We start from the raw sequence: 20,826 nt of genomic DNA, 5'->3' as shown, positions 1-20,826 counted from the left end.
TATTATCTAACCTAAATCTCCCTTGCTGCAATTTAAGCTGATTACTTCTTATGGTACCTTCAGTAGATATCAAGAAAAATTGATCACCGTTCCCTTTATAACAGCCCTTACCATATTTGAAGACTGTTATCAGGTCCCCCTCATCTTCTTTTCTGAAGACTAAACATGCCCAGTTTTTTTAATCCTTTCCTCATAGGACAGTTTTCTAAACCTTTATCATTTTTGTTGCTCTCCTGTGGATTCTCTCAATTTGTCCTCGTCTTTCTTAAAGTGTGGCGCTCAGAACTGGACACAGTACTCTAGTTGAGGACTCACCAATGCCTACTAGCACAGGACAGTTACCTACTGTGTCTCAAATATGACACTTTGGTTAATACATCCCAGAATGATATTTGCGTTTTTTTGCCACAACTTCACACTTCAGACTCATTCAGTTTGTGATCCACTATAACCCCCAGATTCTTTTAATCAGTACTACTGCCTAGACGGTTAGTTTCCATTTGGTAGTTGTACATTTAACTTTTTCTTGCTAAGTGTAGAACTTTGCACTTGTCATTATTGAATTTCATCTTGTTAATTTTAGACCAATTATCCAATTTGTCAAAGTTGTTTTGAATTCCAATTTTGCCCTCCAAAGTGCTTGCAACCCCTTCCAGCTTGGTGTCATCATTCGCAAATTTTATAAGCCTACTCTCCACTCCATTATCCATGTCATTAAAGACATAGTATCAGATCCAGGACAGACCCCTCTGGAATTCCAGATATGCACTCACAATTTGACAGTGAACCACTGATAACTAACCTTTGAGTATGGTCTTTTAAGCAGTTTTTCTACCAACATTTTAGTAATTTTATCTAGACCACATTTCATTACTTTGCTTATGAGAATATTATGTGGGACTGTGTCAAAAGCCATACTAAAAAAAAAAAAAAAAAAAAACCCCACAACAAGATATATCACGTTTATAGCTTACTCTCTATCTACTAAGCCAGCAACCCTGTCATAGGAGGAAAACAGGTTGGGTTTGGCATGATTTGTTCTTGACAAATCCATGTTGGCTATTACTTCTAACTCTATTATCCTGTAAGTTCTTGCAAACTGATTATTTAATCATTTGTTCCAGAATCTTTCAAGGCATCAGAGTTGGGTTGATAATTCCCTGTGTCCTTTTTGTTTTTAAAGCTAGATACTATGTTTGCCTTTCTCCAGGCCTCTGAAACCTCACCTGTCCTCCTTGAGTTCTTGAAGATAACAATCCACCTGAATTCCAGCCCTTTATCTAAATAAGACCAGCCTTTGTTTTAATTAGCAAATGGAGCCTTGCCTCTTTCCCTGTCTCTCAGCCCACTTTAACAAGATATCTCATGTCTTCTATTACCCCAGGCTGTCCTCATTCCATGAATCCTCAAAAGATTGTTCTGGCTTCTCAACAGGAAACCTTCACAGTCTCTTCCCTCCTGCCAAATAGCTTGTCCTAAATGAAACAAAGTGCCCTCCCAAATCCCTCCTTCTGCAATCCTCACTGCAGACATTTCTAGCTCAAGATGGGGCTGAACAGACATCCTGGCTTTGAACCATCTTGAGCCTTGGAAGAGCTCAGATCAGGAGATGAACTTTGTCTCTTTGTTTCCATTTCGGAGACACCCCCTCTTGAAGGCACCAGTACCTTTCAAGATATTGCAGATTCCTAACACTCATTGCTTGTGCATTCACCACATTCTAGGTTTTTCCAGCCAGATACGTTCCTGAGAGGGTGAAATCCACCCCTGTGAAGAGGGCAAGCACAAAGCATGTTCACACCTAAACCCCACTTAAACCATCCAATAAGGCTTCATTGGTACTAAGATGGTGAAGTGGCCTCGTACTTGCCCTCTCCAGAGGGGTGAATTCCACCTATACTTCATTGTGTTCCTCTAAATACAGAGTCCCTATAGAGTATCTGACTGGATCAGCATTCAGGCAACCCAACAGGAACATTATCAGACTTGTTGGATCTTGCGAGGCTCTTCAAAAGTAGGTAAGATGGAGAGTCAGGAAGAGGGACCAGAAGCCTGTTAGTGGACTGAAGGCTAGGAAAGCATAATGTTTTTTCATTAAGAACCATAGCACAGACTTGTACACAATCAGTAGAGTTTAAGTAAATCTGAGATGCATAACAATTAGTATGCAAAAGAAAAATCAGTGTTTGTCAATAGTGATAGTAATCATTATGCAATAAAGTCATATTGTGGATGGACAGGCACAGACCTGCTCATGTTCCATCAGCAGAACAACCAAATAGCTAAATGTTACCCAGTCTTGCCATCATTTTGTGTGCTGAACTGTTATTGAAAGCAATGGGAGTTTTAAGGGAAAATTGGGTCCATAAAAATAAAGAAACAGTGGTAGGTATTATTCTATATTATCACTGTTGTTAAAGGTTTTTTTACCAGAGTGGATAGAACTTTGGAAACTCTTCCAACTGCACTTTGGATCTAATTCCAAAGCTACCTCCTGAAGTTATCTTCCCCTAGCTGCTTCCTTAACTTTTCCAAAATTCCAATTGCCTTCCCAGCTGCTCTCAAGCATGTCTATATCTCCTCTATGCTCACTTGACTATGCCAACATTTCAGCAGGAGGCTAGGGTTCAAACTGTACCCATTCCAACCTTCTCAACATTTGCTGGGCTTCTCTTTGGCTCTCCTATATTAATACATCATAGAAATGATTAGACAAAGCAGGTCACTGAATCCAAACTACATAACAGTAATTGTGAAGCTTTCTGAATAATAATTTATTATTATTATTACGAATAATAATTAATAATAATTAATAATGCATTACTATTAGTTTGGACCTCCATAACACATACAATCCAAGAATCTCAAAGCAGTTACCTTTCTGGAGACCACTACATTGGCAGTTTGCTTTTTCACAACCAACTATGGTGCTCAGTATATCATTTTTCACACCTAAAGAAATGTCCACAGAGGCAAAGAGTTGACGAACCCTTCCTACACAACACTGAAATTTTTAAAGTGAGTTTTTTCTCCTTCTGTAGTTACCTACATCACATTGCTTCATATATATAGTACCCCCAGGTGCTCAAGGGGATTAGTAGAAACACAGACATCCTCTTAGCCAGTAAGATCATATCATCACATCATTTTTAAGGGAATAACCTTTACCCTGCTGGCTAGACAGCTCTGCCTGAAGCTGGAGAACAAAAATAATGTCTTCCATTGCATTTTTTTGAAGAATGAAAATTATAGGCAACTTAGAACATGAGTCAAACAAGGAAGCCAAGGACTATATGTTTTCAAACTGCATGCTAACTATCTGGTCACATTAGGAGCTTTATATTGTTTGATTTGCTTTGTTTGCTTAGCTGGTTAAGTATTTTATTCTTTAGAATCCAGTTTTAGTGGATGACACAATGGGTGTGATGCACTTTCTCTAACAGCTGCATGGGCACATGTACATGTGCCTGCGCGCGCACATACACATACACACAAACTGTACACCTATTTGAATCACTTGCACAAATGTGAGTTTTTGCAAGCCTGCTTATTGTACTTTGTAATTTTAGGCTTCATATCTAGTTCTTTTCTCATACCTTCCTCTCTTCTAGCAGCATGCTTCCCTCTGCCTGAGGGCATTGTACTAGGGTGCACCGGGGTGGAGGCTAAAGGGTTAGATTTCATCTTCCCAACCTGGAGGAATGGCATGGAGTAGGGACCATGGTGCACCTGGTCCATGGTGGCTAGTATCATCCATGGTAGGTCTGTTGATTCTGCACAGTTTGCATCTCCCATAGCCTGCTCACAAACCCCACTAACAGAGGTTCCACTGCACACAGAGCTCCACAGCACACAGGATTGTGGAATAAACTCTCTTCCTCCCAGGCTTTCTGAGCAGCAGATCCATAGTGCTTCCATGTGTTTGTGGAACCTTTCACAGCTACAGAGGGACCAGGTGCTTTTTCCCCTTAATATGCTTTTTTATGCCAAGTTTTCCTGTAACATGCCAGGGAACTAGGGATGGTTAGGGAATAGTTCTGAACATTTATAAGAGATAATTGTTGAAATGTTTACTTTCCTCCAACACAGATAAAAGTGGATGATCATTTCATCAGGACAGAGCAAGGCCTTCTGCTACGGACCCTTCAGCGGAAAGACTCCGGCATTTACTTTTGTCATGCCGTGGAGCATGGTTTCATGCAAACTCTGCTCAAAGTGACTCTGGAAGTAATTGATACTGAACACCTGGAAGAGCTGCTTCATAAGGAAGACGATGGTGATGGCTCCAAGGCCAAAGAGATTTCCAACAGCATGACCCCTAGTCAGAAAGTCTGGTATAGAGACTTCATGCAGTTAATAAACCACCCCAACCTCAATACAATGGATGAGTTCTGCGAACAGGTTTGGAAAAGGGACCGCAAACAACGTCGGCAAAGACCCGCCAACGCCCAGGTGAATACTAATAAGTGGAAGCACCTACAAGAAAATAAGAAAGGTAGGAACAGGAGGACCCACGAATTTGAGAGGGCACCACGGAGTGTCTGAGCTGCATTACCTCTAGGAACCTCATCCAAGTAAAAACTTGTATAGACAGATAACTGGAAAAAAATGCAATATACATGAACTTTTTCATGGCATTATGTGGATGTTTACAAGGGTGGGAAGTTCAAACAATTTCCACCAGGTTTAAATAAAATCAATTTCTAAGTTTCCTAGCAGACCTTCCCCCACCAATCCCCAGACAGAGTTTCAAGGATGAAAACTCACCCTGGACCTAGCTTATTGCTCAATGAGTTCTGCAAAGAGTTCATCAGAAAGGTTTTGCTTTCTCCTTTGCTCAAGATAGAAAAGTGTCATGTTTTATGCTGCCATTTAAAAAGAAAGTAAAACAGAACCCACCTTTCATCAGCTGCGCTACCTTTCCTGAACTTAACTGAAAAAACTTCATGAACTAGCTAAGCTGATCAACATCCCAACATTTAGATGGACGCAAGGCTTTTTTATTTTATGGCCTACCAGGTCTCTTGCTTATATGTACTGGAAAGGTAAAAACAATACTGAATGAGATGGCCTGTGGAAATCTGAACAGCATGAACCAGCCAGCATCCAGAGGGAAAAAAAGAGTGGAGTACACTGGCCTACTACTGATGACTTCTTTCATCTTTGATTTAAAGATGTATTTTATTAAAACTATAATTTAAATGTACCATGACGAATATGCAGTAAACGTTAGCTCTTTTCTAAAATAGAATAGGCTTTTTGTCTTAGAAATATTGTACTTTCTAATTATTGGTTTAAAGTGTGTGTGTGTGTGGGGGGGGAACAGCCAATGACAAGCTGCTTTATTCTTTTGTTTGGAAATTCTTTCATGGCAGTAACACTGCAGCTAACCCCCTTGCCTCTACCCTGACATTCTATATGACAAGTAACTTCTACGCTATTTAACATGAACGTCTCTGTATAGCATGGAAGTTTTGGGATTCTCCCCCTCCCCCAAATATAGTACACCGGACCCTCACTAGAACGTGGGATTTGGGATCCATGCGTGGTACTGCGTTAACGCAGGGACCGCGTTAAAATTAATTGCAATTAAAGTAATTAAATTTGGGATCCATGGCCGCGACCGCGTTATATGCGAAATCGCACTATATAGACGCGTGTTCTAGCAAGGGTCCGGTGTATATGAAAAAATTCAGCTTGTATAATATCTTGATACGAATAGATTGAACCAATGACGAGAAAATCATCTAAATACTGTAGCTCATACACAGCCATTAATCCATGAGCAAAATTGTTCAGTTCAAAAGGAGTTTCACTCACAACTCAGTGGTAGGATATTGTCCAAAATTGATTCCTAGGCCCTTATGCGGCCTCTCTGCATGGGGCCCTAGGGGTCCATTTCACGTGTGGGTTGAGTCCCCTGCTGTTATAAATTGGCATATTGAAGTATATGAGGTTACAGCAGTGGAAAACTTGGATCACTATATATTCAACAGGGCTGCAGGATAAAGTCAGGTATAGTGTAATTGTACTATAAGAATCTCCATTTTAAGGATCTATGAATAATGGTTTTGGTCCATCCCAGTATAGATATGTCCCAGTTTTGCTGAAGTCCATCATTAGCTGTCCTCTCTCCCATATCTCATCTCACTATGGTCTGCAAACGCCTGGTGGCATATGCATAACTTCGATTCATGTCGGTGAGGAGGAGATTACTAGAGCCCATGTGATATCCTTGGTTTGCTATAACAGCTTTATAAAAGGGTGCCCCTTGTTCTGAGGTTAATAACCAGCCTCTTTACTGTTATTCACTGCAACTTGCTGCATTTATTATTCACAATATTATCTGCATTCATGCATACAGTGCAACACAACCTGCTGTCGCACAGCCTCTCTCACAACGTGATCCAAGTCTCTTTACCACTCAATAAAAAAACAAAACAAAACAAAAAAACACAACTCTTCTTCCTAATTAGTGAAGTATCGTTTCTAACATCTGTAGCAATGAGGTTTTCATTAAGGGCCCAATCCTACAAGCCCTCTGTGTGGAACTTGAATCAGTTTCAGAGATGTTGTGAACATGGAGGGCTCATGGGATCTAAATGCACTAAAGCATCCAAATTTGCTACCATTTAACTTAGTGGCAAAACTCCATTAAATGATGCAGGATCAGGTTCTATAAGTCCCAGATTCAGCAAAGAAATGATGTGTTTAACTTGAAAGCATGCACGTAAGTCCTTCTCTTTTCAGCATAGCACTGAAGTATATGCTTAACTTGACTTCTATTGGACTTAAGCATGCTTAAAATTAAGCAACATGTGCAAATGCTGTGCTGAATATGATGAACTTAAGCACATGTTTAAGCATGTGCTTACAAGCTCTCTTGTATCAGGATCCTACATGAGCATTAATTTCTCAGCTAAGTGTTTAAAATTCATCGCAGCTTATCAGCTGAAGTATTTTGTTGTACTTATAGATCATTGTTCGGCCTATTAAGGCTACTTTGTATCACCAAGTCATTAAAATCATTTTAAATGTTTTCCCCTTTAGCAAAGAGGACTTCCAAAGCCCACTGAAATCAAAGGAAAGGCTCTGACTTCAATGGGCCCCAAATGATCCAATCTGCTGCTTTGTATGTTTCATGGTTACTGTCACTTATTATTTTCCCCTCAACTGTGTTCCTTTTTATAACAGCCTATTGAAAAGAAGATTAATTAGAGATTACATTTGAAAACTGGCATTCCTTCACAGAAAAAAAAACCTCTCTGTAAAACATAATTCATTCTGTAAGAGCAAAATTACAGCAGCCAGGCGGTTTTGCCATATGATAAATGTTTAACTATACAAATAAAAGGGTCAGCCCCTGCAGATTTCAACGTACACGTACACTCCTTGACATAATCAGTCCGCTGAAGTCTGTGCATCTACTCACATAAGGAAAGGCTGAAAGGATCAGACCCAAAGATGAAACAGTTGATTTTCAGGTTGATGTTAACCAGAGTGCACTCAAACAGGAATTTGCGTGAGTTACAACAGCATCTGATATTATTTTAAATGAACTGATTTCAAAGACCATCGGCTGTGACAAATTTGTTCATAGAAGGATGACCTACAATTTTGACCTACACACATCCTGTTTGTATTTTTTCTTTATATGTCACAATGTTGCAAATAAAAGGAAACCATCACTTTAAATCACCAACAAAAACATCACTAAACCTCCAGTTCCAAGCTTTAGGTGAACCAAGTAGAAGGTTATATTTAAGGTGGAGAGAAATAAAGGATTTTGTTTATAACCAGGAAACACTATTGAAATGTGTTTAAAGATAGAAATTTGCAAGAATTTTTTTTATATCGTCTTACTAAACTACCCTTGGCATTTGCATGGACCGCTGCAGATGGGAGTTCAATAGCTCATAATGACTGTATGGTTATGTTAAACTACAGTATCAAGCTAAGAAACTGCATATTTGCAGAACAGAGTTAACCTTTGATGGCCCAAATGAAGTCACTGTGTAAAAAAAAAATTAAAATGCATGTGAATGCGCATTTACGGATCCTTTTTTATGTATTATTTAGTGAATATCAATGGTATGTGTTTAATAGTTCAGTTTTTGCTACCTACACATTAGCCAAAAGAGATGTAAATATTTTTGACTAGGGTAAGGAGGTACAGTATAAAGTACTGCTATCTAGAGGTACTCCATTTCAATGTGTTCAACACAAGACTAAATTGCAAGGTTTTGTCGCACAGTTTATAGCGTGGTTTATTTGCTATTTCGGTGCCAAAGTTATGTGCCACTTTGTAAGCACATTCCTCACTGGGTAGTAAATAATTCTACTTCCGTATTTATCACTGCAATTCAGACGGGAACTAGAAAACTGGAGAGAAAAATGTAATGAAACTGCTGCTGTAAATTATTTCTTTTAGCATGTATTCAGTTGTTAAATAAACATTTCTTCAAAAGAGTTGACATTGGATGTCTTTACTGTTTACATGATAAGTTCCTTGTAAACTTCATGGAAGTATGGAGTGAATTATTGCCAGCAGAATGCTATCATTTTATATTAACTCTGTTTTCCAGGCTAGAACCATTGTTTGCTTTTAAGGTGTATATTGATTCTGCATAGAGGTCTGGTAATGCTGAACCAAGAACTCTCAGCCTCACTCTGACTCCCTCTGCTGGCCTAGAGAAGTTTTGCAGTAGGGCTTACAGGTACTAACCAGGATCATGTTCCCATTGTACTAAACACTGCACAAACATAGTAAGAGACCTAAACTATTCTGAAGAGCTTACAGTACGAAGCCTGGTCTACACTAGACAATTCGGTCAGTTTAACTGCATCGGTCAGAGGTGTGAAAAATCCATACCCAAGAGTGACGTAGTTAAGCTGACCTAAATCCCCATGCAGAGAGTGCTAAATTGATGGAAGAATTCTTCCGTCAACCTTGCTACCGCCTCTCGGGGATGTGGATTACCTATGCTGACAGGAGGAGCCCCTTCCATTGGCGAAGATAGTGTCTAAACTGAAGCACAACAGTGGTGCAGGCAGGGCTTTGGAGCGGAGCCCGGAGCTGGAGCGCGGAGCAGCTCCAGAGCAGTGGAGCTGCAGGTTTTTGCCTGGAGCTGGAGTGGAGCCAAAGCACAGCTCCAAAGCCCTGGGTGCAGGTGCAACTATGAGGCTGTAGCATTTTAAGTGTAAACAAGCCCTAAGTAGACAAGACAAAAGATGAGGGAAAGGAAGTGTCATTAGCCCCATTTTACAGATAGGCAACTCAGTTACAGAGAAGGTAAGAAACTTGCCCAAGATCAAATAGAGAGTCTGTAGCAGAATCAGGAACTGAACCCAGACCTCCTGAGTCCACACCTTCCTGTCTAAAGCACACAGCTTCTGTTTTCCCATCTGTAAAGTAGGAAGGAGTATCAGTCACCCACTTCACAGGGATGCTGAAGATGTTTTAATGTCAGTAAAGCCTTTTGAAGCTGAAACCCCATATAAGCCCCAATGCCCACCTCCTACCTGCCTTCCTACATCAAATAACTCAGCTACGGGCTGTGAATCTCTACAGGCACAATGGGAGAGGAGAAGACAGCAGAGCTACAGTGTATCCACTTTGCAGCCACTTCTCCAATCTAAGGGCTGCAGTGACCTCTTCAGTGCTTGTGCCATTCCACTGCGGGGTGGAGGATCAACGTATCTGCCCTGTCTCCTGCCTGCCTTCCTCACGCAGAGCAACTGTGCACCACACCCCTGGGTACCACCATGGAGTTGTGTTCTGTAACCCATGGAGAAATCCAGCCTCTCTACATAGTTTCCCGGCCTCATCCTATGCAGTACTTCGGGATGCCTTCCATTCCCATCAAGAAGGGGGAAGGGTTTGGATCTAATGCTTATTATTAATATTCTTTAAAAGATGTAACTGTTTCCATGGAGATTAAATGTCCTGTTTCCAAGATTATCCTGGAGATTTATTGCCAAAGCGTGATGTAATTCCAGGGCACCTCTCTCTGAAGAACATGTGTTTGAGCTCTTTGGACATGTTTCCTTTATGAAGATTGAAACACACTTTGCTGTTTCCTTCCTTGTTATATTCACTGAACTCCCCATCAAGTACCTACATGCAGTGTAAGTTCCCAATTAATATATCCTAGCTTGCTGCAGAGCAGAAACTGAAAAGGTTATCTCCTCTAAATTCATAGATCACTGGGATCATCTAGTCTGACCTCCTGTCTAATGCAGGCCATAGAACTTCCCCAAAATAATACCTAGAGCAGATCTTTTAGAAAATCACCCATTCTTGATTTTAAAATTGTCAGGGATGGAGAATCCACCATAAGCCTTGGTAATGAATCACATTTAAGCATCACACTCAGTAACAGCAGTTGGAAGGCCCTGCAAGTAGTACACCAGCCAACCAGTTTACAATCTGTAGAGACCTCAAATCAAGAACTGTGGGAGCCCTACATAGTGTCAGGAGCTGTGGGTCTGTGCCAGTGTGCTGCAAGGCTGGACAAGGAAATTGCAGCTGCCACCCCACAAACAGAGGCTACACCCACTGTCTCAGTGAGATCAGCTGACACAGACTGCGGATTGGACACCTCTTAGCATAAAGTGTCCTGTTCCTGCCAGACCCTTATCTGAGCAACACTAGGCCTGCTGCTGACCAGACCCCTGAGACTAAGTTGCTGCTCCTTGCCTGGTTCCTCCTCCTTGTTCTTGTCACCTCACCTCGTTCCTTGTTCTTGGTCCTGCTTCCTTGTGCTAACTCCAGTTATTGACTCCAGCTTGACTCTGGTTGAACCTTTGGTGTGGCTTCGGCCTCTCACTCCAGCTGTGATCCTTGGTGTGACTCCGAACCATGACACCGACTCTACTTCAGGCTCCAGGCTCCAATCGGTAGTGCAGACAACCCACATTACAGGCCCTGACAGTTTACTCAGGCCACTGTCCGTCGCCTCCAGGACTCGTTGTTGACCCTGGACCAGCTATGTACATTCCTGGGGCTCTCAGTGCCAGGCAAACTGGTTGAAACCCTAGTAAAGAACAGCATTATCAGACACATAGATGAACACAATTTTTTGGGAATGAGTCAACATGGCTTTTGTAAGTATTTGAAAAACAAGCCACTTGTTTAGGTGCCTAAATATGGAATTAGGAGTGTAATTTTAGTCAATCATTGTTTTTAAACCTTGGCTATTGTGTGTATGTTGAAACTTTATAAAGCATGATTGACAGTGATAAACCCAAGAGTTCATCCAGAGGGAAAGTAATTTGGCCTAGAATTGGAATAGCTCAATGGTGTTGCAAGTTTTCTGGTCACCAGTGCAGAACTTCCTGACAGGGAGATGCACTCAATTATGGAAGGCCCATTACTTCAGCTTGTTTAACAAGGAGCCAGACAAGTGAATTGGGTATGGAATAGAGCGAGAAAGGAAAGACCTATTATATTATCTCCCCTTTTACTGCCTTTGGTGTGTGTTTTTCAACAGTTAGCCTACAATGCCCTCTGGTGGCTATCAATGGAAAGTCCCCAGCTTCTTAAACCTCTGGATTGACAGGATACAAAGAAATACAAGACATGCTTCTTTCCATAACTGTCTGCGCTTAATTATACTCCCCTTGTTATGCCTTTGTCTATTATACAGCTCTCTTCTGCTATTTTTCCTGTGTAGGTATTTGCAGACTGCGATCAAGCCACTTTTTAACTTTCTCTTGTATAATCTAAACAGGTTGAGATCCTTGTGTCTCTCATCATAAATCAGGTTTTCCAGACCCCAAATCATTCCTGTTGCTCTTCTATGACCCTTCTCCAGTTTTTCAGCATCCTTTTTTATAGCATGGACACCAGAAGTGGGCACAGCATTCTGACTGATGAGGGTCTTTCAAGTGAATATTGCTGCTTACTATACTACATGTGATAAAAATGATAAAAAATAATCCCTGTGCTTCCTGCCAGATGGAGCCACAACACATGAAGCTCTTCTTTGTGAGAAGGGACGGCTGATAAAGGAGTCTATGTTTAGTGCGCCAGGGCAAAATAAAGGCTTGCGATGCGATCATTTGCTATCATCCTCTGCAGCTGAGGTAAACAAACAGAATAGAACACCTCTCCTGACACACATTTTTTAAATACCAAATGTGCAATTTGACAGGTAGCCCAAATTCTTTGATGCCAAATAAAGACTCAGCGGTTAGGACTTGCTGTTGGCAACATTTAAAATGTTCATATGTACAGTAAATACTATGCCAAGGACTGAGCCTTCCCCTCCTTCATGGTTTGCGTGCGTTACAAGCATTCAGGTAACAGTCAGACATATTTTGCAGATAAAGTAGAGAATTTCTGGCAAATGATTATCAAGACCCCTCTTTTGATAACTAGCCAGCTACAAGGAACAAAGTTCTTCTGGCAGATCAATACCGGATCTGCAGTCTGAGACAGTGCTCTGTATACATGAATTGAACTTGCATTGATATCAGTGATAGTTCTACACATGTACAGCAGAGGAACCACATTATCAGAGCAGAGACCAGCTGTGGAAACCAGGTCGGAGACGTTTGCCCTTTAAGTGGATCCTACCTTCATATCTAAATTCAATCTGTACCGTCCAGCCCAGTCAAAGAGACAAATTAGCTTGAAGTTTGGCTTGTGGGAAACACAGCTAGTAACTATTCTCTGCAAGTAAAGGGAGTTTTATCTGCATATAAAACCGCACAAGCCTCCTAAGAGAGAAAAGAGTTAGGGGAAAAGTGGCTTTTGACTAAGGGTAATTTTTTCAAAAGCACCTATCTGGTTTAGTGGCCTAAATCCCATTTTTCAAAGTGATTTAGGAACAAATTTTAAAGATATTTATGCCTAAAGAAACAGGATCTCAAAAGCACCTAGGTGCTAACTCCCATTGAACTCAATAGGAGTTAGGTGTAGCTGCATTTTTAGGTACCTAAATACGTCTAAAATCTGGCTTTTAGGCAGTTAGGAGCCTAAGTTTTACTGAAAGCTAATGCATCTTAGGATTCCAAGTACCTACGGCCCAAATTTTAAGATATTTAATCACCTGACTCCCACTGTCCTTAAGTCACTTTTGACTACGCTTAAATTACTTTAGGAGGTTTTGAAAGTTTTACGCTAGATTCTTGAGGTGTTACATCAGTGAAAGGCAGAACCGCACTCTGCATCATCATGTACCCAGTGTCCTATCATTTAGTGTCAACCTACAATTTGATGTACCGCTGTAGTTAAAACTTAAAATGCAACTGGAAAATACAGTTGCTCTTGCATTACTGCCCTGTGATAGTTATTCACTTGGCATCTCTGGAAATCCGAGTGTGGTACAAGCAAAGAAAGACAAGGAGATATGTCAATTGGATATTGTAAAAGTCTCCTTTAAAATATATTTTCTTTTGCTGTAAGTTATCCCTAGTGGCATTTTGCCAGCATTTGCATAAGGTCTTTATCTCCTGGTTGTCTAAGCATGATCTCCCATGTTCCGTTGTCTGATGTGTTTTCACAAATGAAATCCATTACAAGGTTATTCCCTGAAGGTTGGCTGTAGTCAGATTCATTTGTGAAGAAAATGATGTTATTTTAATACAGGGAATTTCTGACAGAATAATTTGCTTTGATATTATGTAACAAAGAGAACTACAGTGTGTGACAAATCTAAAAAGCCATTCAAAGGCTAGTCAAAACCCTTTCGATTTCAAAACCTTTTCAAAATTCAAAAGGATCTATAGTGACAGCAGAAAAAATTCAGATAGAACAATAGCTATAAACAAACCAAGCCATAGCTAAACAGTACATTTTCAAGGCATCAGCCAGGGAAATTTCTCTTTATCCCCATTCCTCTGAACTATCAAAATGTAATGCTCCTTCTCTGTTTTGGGACCTCAGTAACTGATTACAATGGTGTAGTTATCTATTTAGGGTCCAAGGCAAAGCTCATTGAACCCAATGAAAAAATTTTCATTTTCTTCACTGAAGTTTGGATAAGCATAAGTGAGAGTAGTACCAGGCCAATTTCTCTCTGGTTCCAGATGTTCAAAAAGCTCCCCATTGATGGAGTTTATTTTTCCCTCCTTTGTATATTTTTTCTGTGATTTGCGTTATCACTAGCTAAATATGGTATACTTTATATGGCACAGTCCACATCTTCCAGGGCTTTTTGCATGGCTCCTCCACTCGCAAATGAATCCCAGCCACTCTATTTGTTTCTGAATACCACTTTGAAAAGCAAAATTAGCATGAGAGACTGGAAGATAAGATAGATGTTCTGAGAGCTAGAATGTGAGACATTTAAACATCTTGCTAGAAATGTCTATGCGGAAGACCACGAGACGCAGAAGAGGTGTCATCACCGGCTAACATCTGTGGGATTAAGAGCAAAATGTCTACCAATCTGGAATTAAAATAGATATATTACTCCCAAAGGCCTGGATCCTGCAGTGTGTAGTGTCGGCAGATCCCCGGCCATTGATTTCAATGGGCCGCCATGGATGCTTGCATAAAGTAGTTGGCTGGAGTGGTGTTTATAGGCCTGATACAAAGCCCACTGAAATTAATGGGAGTCTTTCCAATGACTTCATTGGGCTTTGGATGTCATAAAACAGTCTGACCATTAAGAACATCTGGCCAAGTGCAACCGTATTGTGCTTGGCAAAGCTAGCTGTGCCTACAGGTATCTCTGACAGTGGCACAGAGTACTGGAGAAGGGAATGAAAAATTATTCTCAGCCACCAACAGGCCTTTGCCCTTTGGCAAGTCACCAAAGAGCTGTTTAAAGCGGTCTCCATCCATCATTACATGACAATCTATGTAGGCTTGGGCTTCCTTTCATACTAATCAGCATGACACATGATGTTAGAGGCTAGGCAGCACAGTGGGCAAGTGTAGTAGTTTTTCACCTCTTGAAAGCTCAGGTCACATCCTGGCACATGTCACAAGTGAAAATGAGAGGGGTGATCTCCACCCATTCCATAGAGGACATTAGTGTACATCCGGAAGGACCAGAAGGCGCCTCAGATATGGACACACAGCTCCCACTGAAGTCAGTGGCAGTTCTACATTCACATTAGAGGGCACAGGACTGGAACATCAGGAATGCTGGACTGGAGTGAGGACTGGAATTGTACTCTATGAGGTTCTTATAATACCTTCATCACCATAGTATCCGAGCGCCTTCCAGTAGTGCATTAAGTGATGTGACTAACATCTGTCAGGGGAGGATTAGTTTAGCTGTGGGTGGAAGCCCACAAAGAACATATCCAGAGTATAAATCACTCTTGCAAGACTTGTTGGTTCTGTGTTTTTATAAAGATAACTTCACAAACACATAAGTTAAATGTTTAAAAAAAAACACATTTATTGTGAACACATGTTAGCTACTGTGTAAAATCTCATTCACAAAACATTAAGGCAGTGGTCCCCAATGTGGTGCCCGTAGGTGTCATGGCGCCCGCCGGGGCATTTATGGGCGCCCGCCTAGTGCCCAGCAGGGGAGAGAAGCCGCGGCTCCGCACCTGCCAGGGACAGAGAACTCCGGGGCTGCAGGCTGCGGGCGCCAGTGTTGTCTGGCCCGCGCAGGTGCGGGGCCATGGCTTCTCTCCGGCTTCTCTCCGCGCCGCCCAGAAGGGCCAAAAAAAAAAAAAAAAAGCGGCTCTGACTGCCGCTGCTCGAACTGCCAAAGCGCAAAAAAAAAACCCACCAGGACTCTGCCGCCCCAAAAATGGACGGAATGCCGCCCCGTAGCATGCGCCACCCCAGGCACGTGCTAGCTCTGCTTGTGCTTGGAGCCGGCCCTGTATGTGAGTATTCTTCTGCTGCACTGATACTGCTGTTTTCTTGTGCTTTGTGATTTATTATTCTTTTAACATTTTGCCCCAAAATGAGCGGTTCAAATAAAAGACAACGTACGTATTATTTCAATGCAGAGTGGGAAGAATCCTATTATTTTATTGAAAATAAGGGGAAATGTGTTTGCTTATGGTGCGGTGGTACTGTTGCAGTGCCGAAAAAACATAATGTCCAACGCCATTTTCAAACTAATCCCGGCTCTTTTGACATTAGCCATCCACTTAAATCTGAGTTGAGAAAGAAGAAAATTAATCACCTCAAATCAAACCTATCTGCCCAGCAATCTGTTTTCACTAGACAAGTGGTAAAGTCTAGGGTTAAGAAGAAAAAACCCTTTCAAGATGGTGAATTGTTGAAGGAAGCATTTTTGACTGTGCTGATTGCCTGTTTCAAGGATTTCCTAACAACCGTGAGATTTTGTCGGCAATACAAGACTTGCAGTTATCAGACAACACAGTTACGAGGAAGATAAATGCAATTTCAAGTGACATACAAACTCAGCTAAAGGATGACTTGGAAATATGTGACTGGTTTTCACTGCAGTTCGATGGGTCGACAGATATATTGGCTACAGTGCAGTTGGCAGTTATGGTGAGGATGGTATTTAGTGACTTCACCGTAAAAGAAGAGTTACTAAAAGTATTGCCTATGAAAGGGCGAACAAAGGGTGAGGACATCTATAATTTATTCAAATCATATGCAACATCAATTAGTATACCACTACCAAAGCTGTCTGTGATCACCACTGATGGGGCACCAGCAATGATGGGCAGCAGCAATGGATTCATTGCACTCTGCAAGAAGAATGAATCCGAACTTTATGTCTTATCATTGCATTATCCACCAAGAAGCTTTGTGCGTCAAAGTTCTTTCTTTTCAAGACGTCATGAATGTCGTTATTAAAATAATTAACTCTATTTGAGCGAAACCTTTGCAACACTGACTTTTTAAGGCCCTGTTGGAAGATGTTGATGATAAACAATCTGATCTTATCTTGCACACAGAAGTACGACGGCTGAGCAAAGGTAAAGTTCTTTCACATTTTTTAAGCCTAATTGAAGAGATCAAAGAATTTCTGAAGTCAACAATTCAGCACTTCGAGCAACTAGAAAACTCCAGCTGGTTAATGGATTTGGCTTTTCTTGCCGACATCACTGACAAATTGAACATTTTAAATCTTGAGCTCCAGGGAAAAGACAAACATGTGGCTCAAATGATAGCTTCTGTAAAATCATTCAAAGCAAACTGATCTTGTGGATGTCACATATAAAGACGAAGTCTCTTGTACATTTCCCAAGTATGAAGAAAATAGTATGTGACAGTGATTTTAACCCATCACCATTTCTTATCCACATTCAAACACTTCTGGAACAATTTGAAAAGAGATTTCAACAGTTCACCATCATTGAGCCTGTAGTTGCCTTTCTTGTGAATCCTTTTACTTCCCAAATAGAGGTAACAGAAATGGCTACATCAATTGTGAGTCTCATTCAAGTAAGAACAGAAGACGTGGAACTGGAGATTTTGGACCTTCAAAATGATATTGTTCTAAAATCCTGTCCAACAGATGAAAACTTTTGGAATCTGGTTGACCGAAAAATGTTTCCTGCCTTAAAAAATGTAGCATACAAAACAAAAACTTATTTCGGTTCCACTTATCTATGCGAAGTTCTGTTTTCAACAATGAACATCATAAAATCAAAATACAGAGCTCGGCTTACAGATGTCCATCTTGACGATTGCTTATGAATGGGAATATCATCCTACTCTCCCACCTACGAAAAATTGGCTGAAGAAATGCAGTGCCAAAAATCACACTGACTTTATTAGAAAAACCACGTGAATTAATGATACCTATTTTCCATTAAGTGCTGATGAGCGCGTATGATTAACTTGTGTTTAACTTTTTTCATATTTGTTTGTTTGTTTATTGAAATCCAGATACAAGTAACAATACAAAGAATATTTTTAATTAACCATAACTGGCTATCTATGTTAAAGTAACAATAATAAATATATTTGGCCCAGCAGTTCAACAATGTTTTACTTTTTTAAAATAAATAAGATGAAAACTGTTTATGATATTTATTTTGTAAAAACTCCTTAATTTTTCTTACAGGTAGATAAAAAAGAGCCAATTCACATGGTAAGGTGAAAGAGTAATTGCCAAATAATTTAATTAATACCTTTTACATGTAAAATTACCTTTTTTATTTTATGGATTCATATGCTATGTAATATTAAATATGATGTTTTTTTGTATTATTTAATGTACAAATATAAAATAAGCCTTGAAAAATTGTTGGCGTCCGTCATGCTCCTCTGAAAACACGAATGTGCTATTGGCCACAAAAAGGTTGGGGACCACTGCATTAAGGGATTGATTCAGCACCCATTAACGTCAATGGGCGTCTTTCCATTGACTTCAATGGGAGTTTGATTAGACCCTATTTGCTTTGGGTCCAATTATGATCCTAGTTACACTGGCATTAACTATGTAATAGTCCCACCAAACTAGTTGGCGTTACTCCTAGTTTACACAGCTATAGCTGAGAGTTAGGTGTTGTCCACTGGTTAGGAAGACGGTGTAGGGCACTGGCCTTGGACTTAGGTGCCCAGGGTTCCACTCCCAGCTCTACTGCTGGATAATTTCAGGTAAGTCACTTTGCCTCTTTGCACCTCAGTTTCTACATCATAAAATGGGGACAATGATATTTACCTCTTTTGTAGAATACTTAGCGGTATAATTATTATGTGCACTTCTAGCTCAAATTGTCCACTCTACTATGGGAGGAGATGAAACCTCAGAAGCTCCATAAACAGGCCGGGGGAAAGACACCACAACAGATGATGTGCAAAGATGCTCCCCCCCCCCCCTTTTCTCCTATAGACTATGATAAAGCACATTTGCACTAATAAAATCCAAAGTCAGGAGATGGTAAATTAAGGCTAAACTTTTTCATTTGTACGTTAATGAAGGTTAATTTGGTTGCAGTGCACAGATGTAAGATTTTCTCTTTTATGCTTGTCTGGTTAAATTTGTAGTTTAATGTAATATGTGTATCTGAGTAAATCCCACAAAATGCAAAGATGTGCAGTGCTGCTGAGTTAACATTATGTGGAAAGCTTTGCTGACATTTTCAAAAGTGGATGCCAAAAGTTAGGCGCCTAAATACATGATTTATGAAAATCCTGAGCACTTTGTAGCTCGTAATGAGGTCAGTAAGAGCAGCTGCATGCTTAGCACTTTGAAAATCAGGACAATCATTTGGAAACCTAACTTTATGGTCAGTTTATTTTATTTTTTTAGGTATAGTCCCCTAATGTTTGCATTTCCTGACATCTCTTGACTTTAAGAATGCACCTTTAATATTGCATTGATGTTGACTTTTTACATCATTTTTTTTTTAATAAAATGTGGCTGTATGCATGTTTCAACATAAGGACAAAGGGTAACAGTTCCAAAAGTGCCTAAGTCCCAGTTTCAAAACTGACATCAGAACTTAGAAGCCTACGTCACCTTGAAAATCAATGGGATTTGAGCTCCTAGGAGCCTAAGTCTCTTTTGAAAAATGGAACTTAGGCTCCTAAGTCATTTAGGCTCTTAAAAAAAAAACATTACCCAAAATTGTGTGTCTGATTTGCAGTGTGTGAAGTTCCAGCATTTATTCTTCATTTGGTCTTCGAACCTGCCTTCCAACTCCATCAATGTATCTCTGTGTATAAAGACAGCACAAAATACGCAGGCAGGATCCGCAGGGAGATTTAGAAAGCAGAATTTTGCACTAACTTTGTTGACATGTCCTGCAAGCCCATTGGCTAGGCACAGACGGGGAGCAGCAAAACAGCAAGGTGGTCAAGGACAACCCTTTTTTTTTGTAAGAAAGAGAAATATTGTTTAAAAGGCTCAGATTCCCCTGGCTGATGCCTGATCCTAGATTGACCCAAAAGAAAAAAATGTTAGTTCAGGTGGTGTTTGGAATCAGCTGCTCCTCTGTTCAAGGTCTGCTCTACTGAGTTCCACTGCCTGCCTCAAACATGCTGTATCACCTTTCCTGTTAATGGACTGGTATTGTTGATATTAAGGAATAAATTGAGAGAATTGCTTTTAGGTGGACTGGAATAAGAAGGATCCACTAAGTGCCCTTGACTTTGCAGGTGGCACTATAGAGCTCTCTGTAAAGCTTTGCAAGTGCACAAGGCAACGAAGATTCGCTGAGTTCAGAAATCTGCTGTTAACTCAAAGATGATTCATATCAGGGAGAGCATATTAGTAAGGAGGTGGAGGAGGTTTCTTCAGGAAAACAACATAAAGTGAAATGTTTCACTTAATCGGGCAGCCCAATTACAGGGTGGAGATCAAAGGAGAGCTGAATTGGAGAAGTGAGAAATGCATTCCAACCTATAAAGATCAGGAGCAACAGGGAGATTAATCTACAAGTAATAAGTGACACCTGTGTAACCTCCATGTTTTATATACATGCTTATTACAGCAGGAAAGCCAACCAGAGAGCGGGCTAGTGGGAGTTTTTGGCGGAGAGTGTTGGCTTTGAAGGATGTTTCCCTTAAGGTTCAGTCTAGTTAGAATGAGATGTACAGCACCCCCACTAGCTGTGTTTGCATCGAAACTGCAGAGGGGACAAAAGAGGTGAAATATGATCAGTGTTAGATGTTATGGTGAGGAGCTCTACAGAAAAGTAAGAGGGACCCAGATTAAGGAAGAGATCTCATCTGAGAATCTCATTTTAGTTTTAATCATTTTAGAGTTTTTAAAAAATGTAATGCTCTGAAAAACAAAGGAACCCAGAAACCAAGGGTTTGTGAGATGCTTAGATACTAGTGATTATAGCCATAACAGTAGACAGATTAAAAGACTTTTCCCCTAATTTAATCAAAATCCTACTTTTTTGCCTTCTGCCAGACAGCAGAAATTTATAAAGCCCTGATTATAAATGTGAAAACCTTCAGAATACATT

The 20,826-nt window shown here is 40.5% G+C and overlaps 1 protein-coding gene across 3 annotated transcripts in view; it reads left to right on the top strand.

The window, feature by feature from the left end:
- Window positions 1-8,469, top strand: part of SEMA3A (semaphorin 3A) — a 412,334-nt gene extending 403,865 nt beyond the window's left edge. For all 3 annotated transcript variants that reach the window (XM_005304505.4, XM_042859420.2, XM_024108532.3), the window contains one exon: window positions 4,090-8,469. In XM_005304505.4, the coding sequence (XP_005304562.2) occupies window positions 4,090-4,545 (456 nt within the window). In that variant the 3' untranslated portion in view covers window positions 4,546-8,469. The remainder of the gene's footprint in view (window positions 1-4,089) is intronic.
- Window positions 8,470-20,826: the final 12,357 nt, after the last annotated feature.

Source organism: Chrysemys picta, chromosome 1 (genome assembly GCF_011386835.1).
Source record: "Chrysemys picta bellii isolate R12L10 chromosome 1, ASM1138683v2, whole genome shotgun sequence".
NCBI lineage: Eukaryota > Metazoa > Chordata > Testudines > Emydidae > Chrysemys > Chrysemys picta.
Note: the sequence above shows the minus strand (reverse complement) of the source record. Positions and strands in the feature narration are given on the sequence as shown.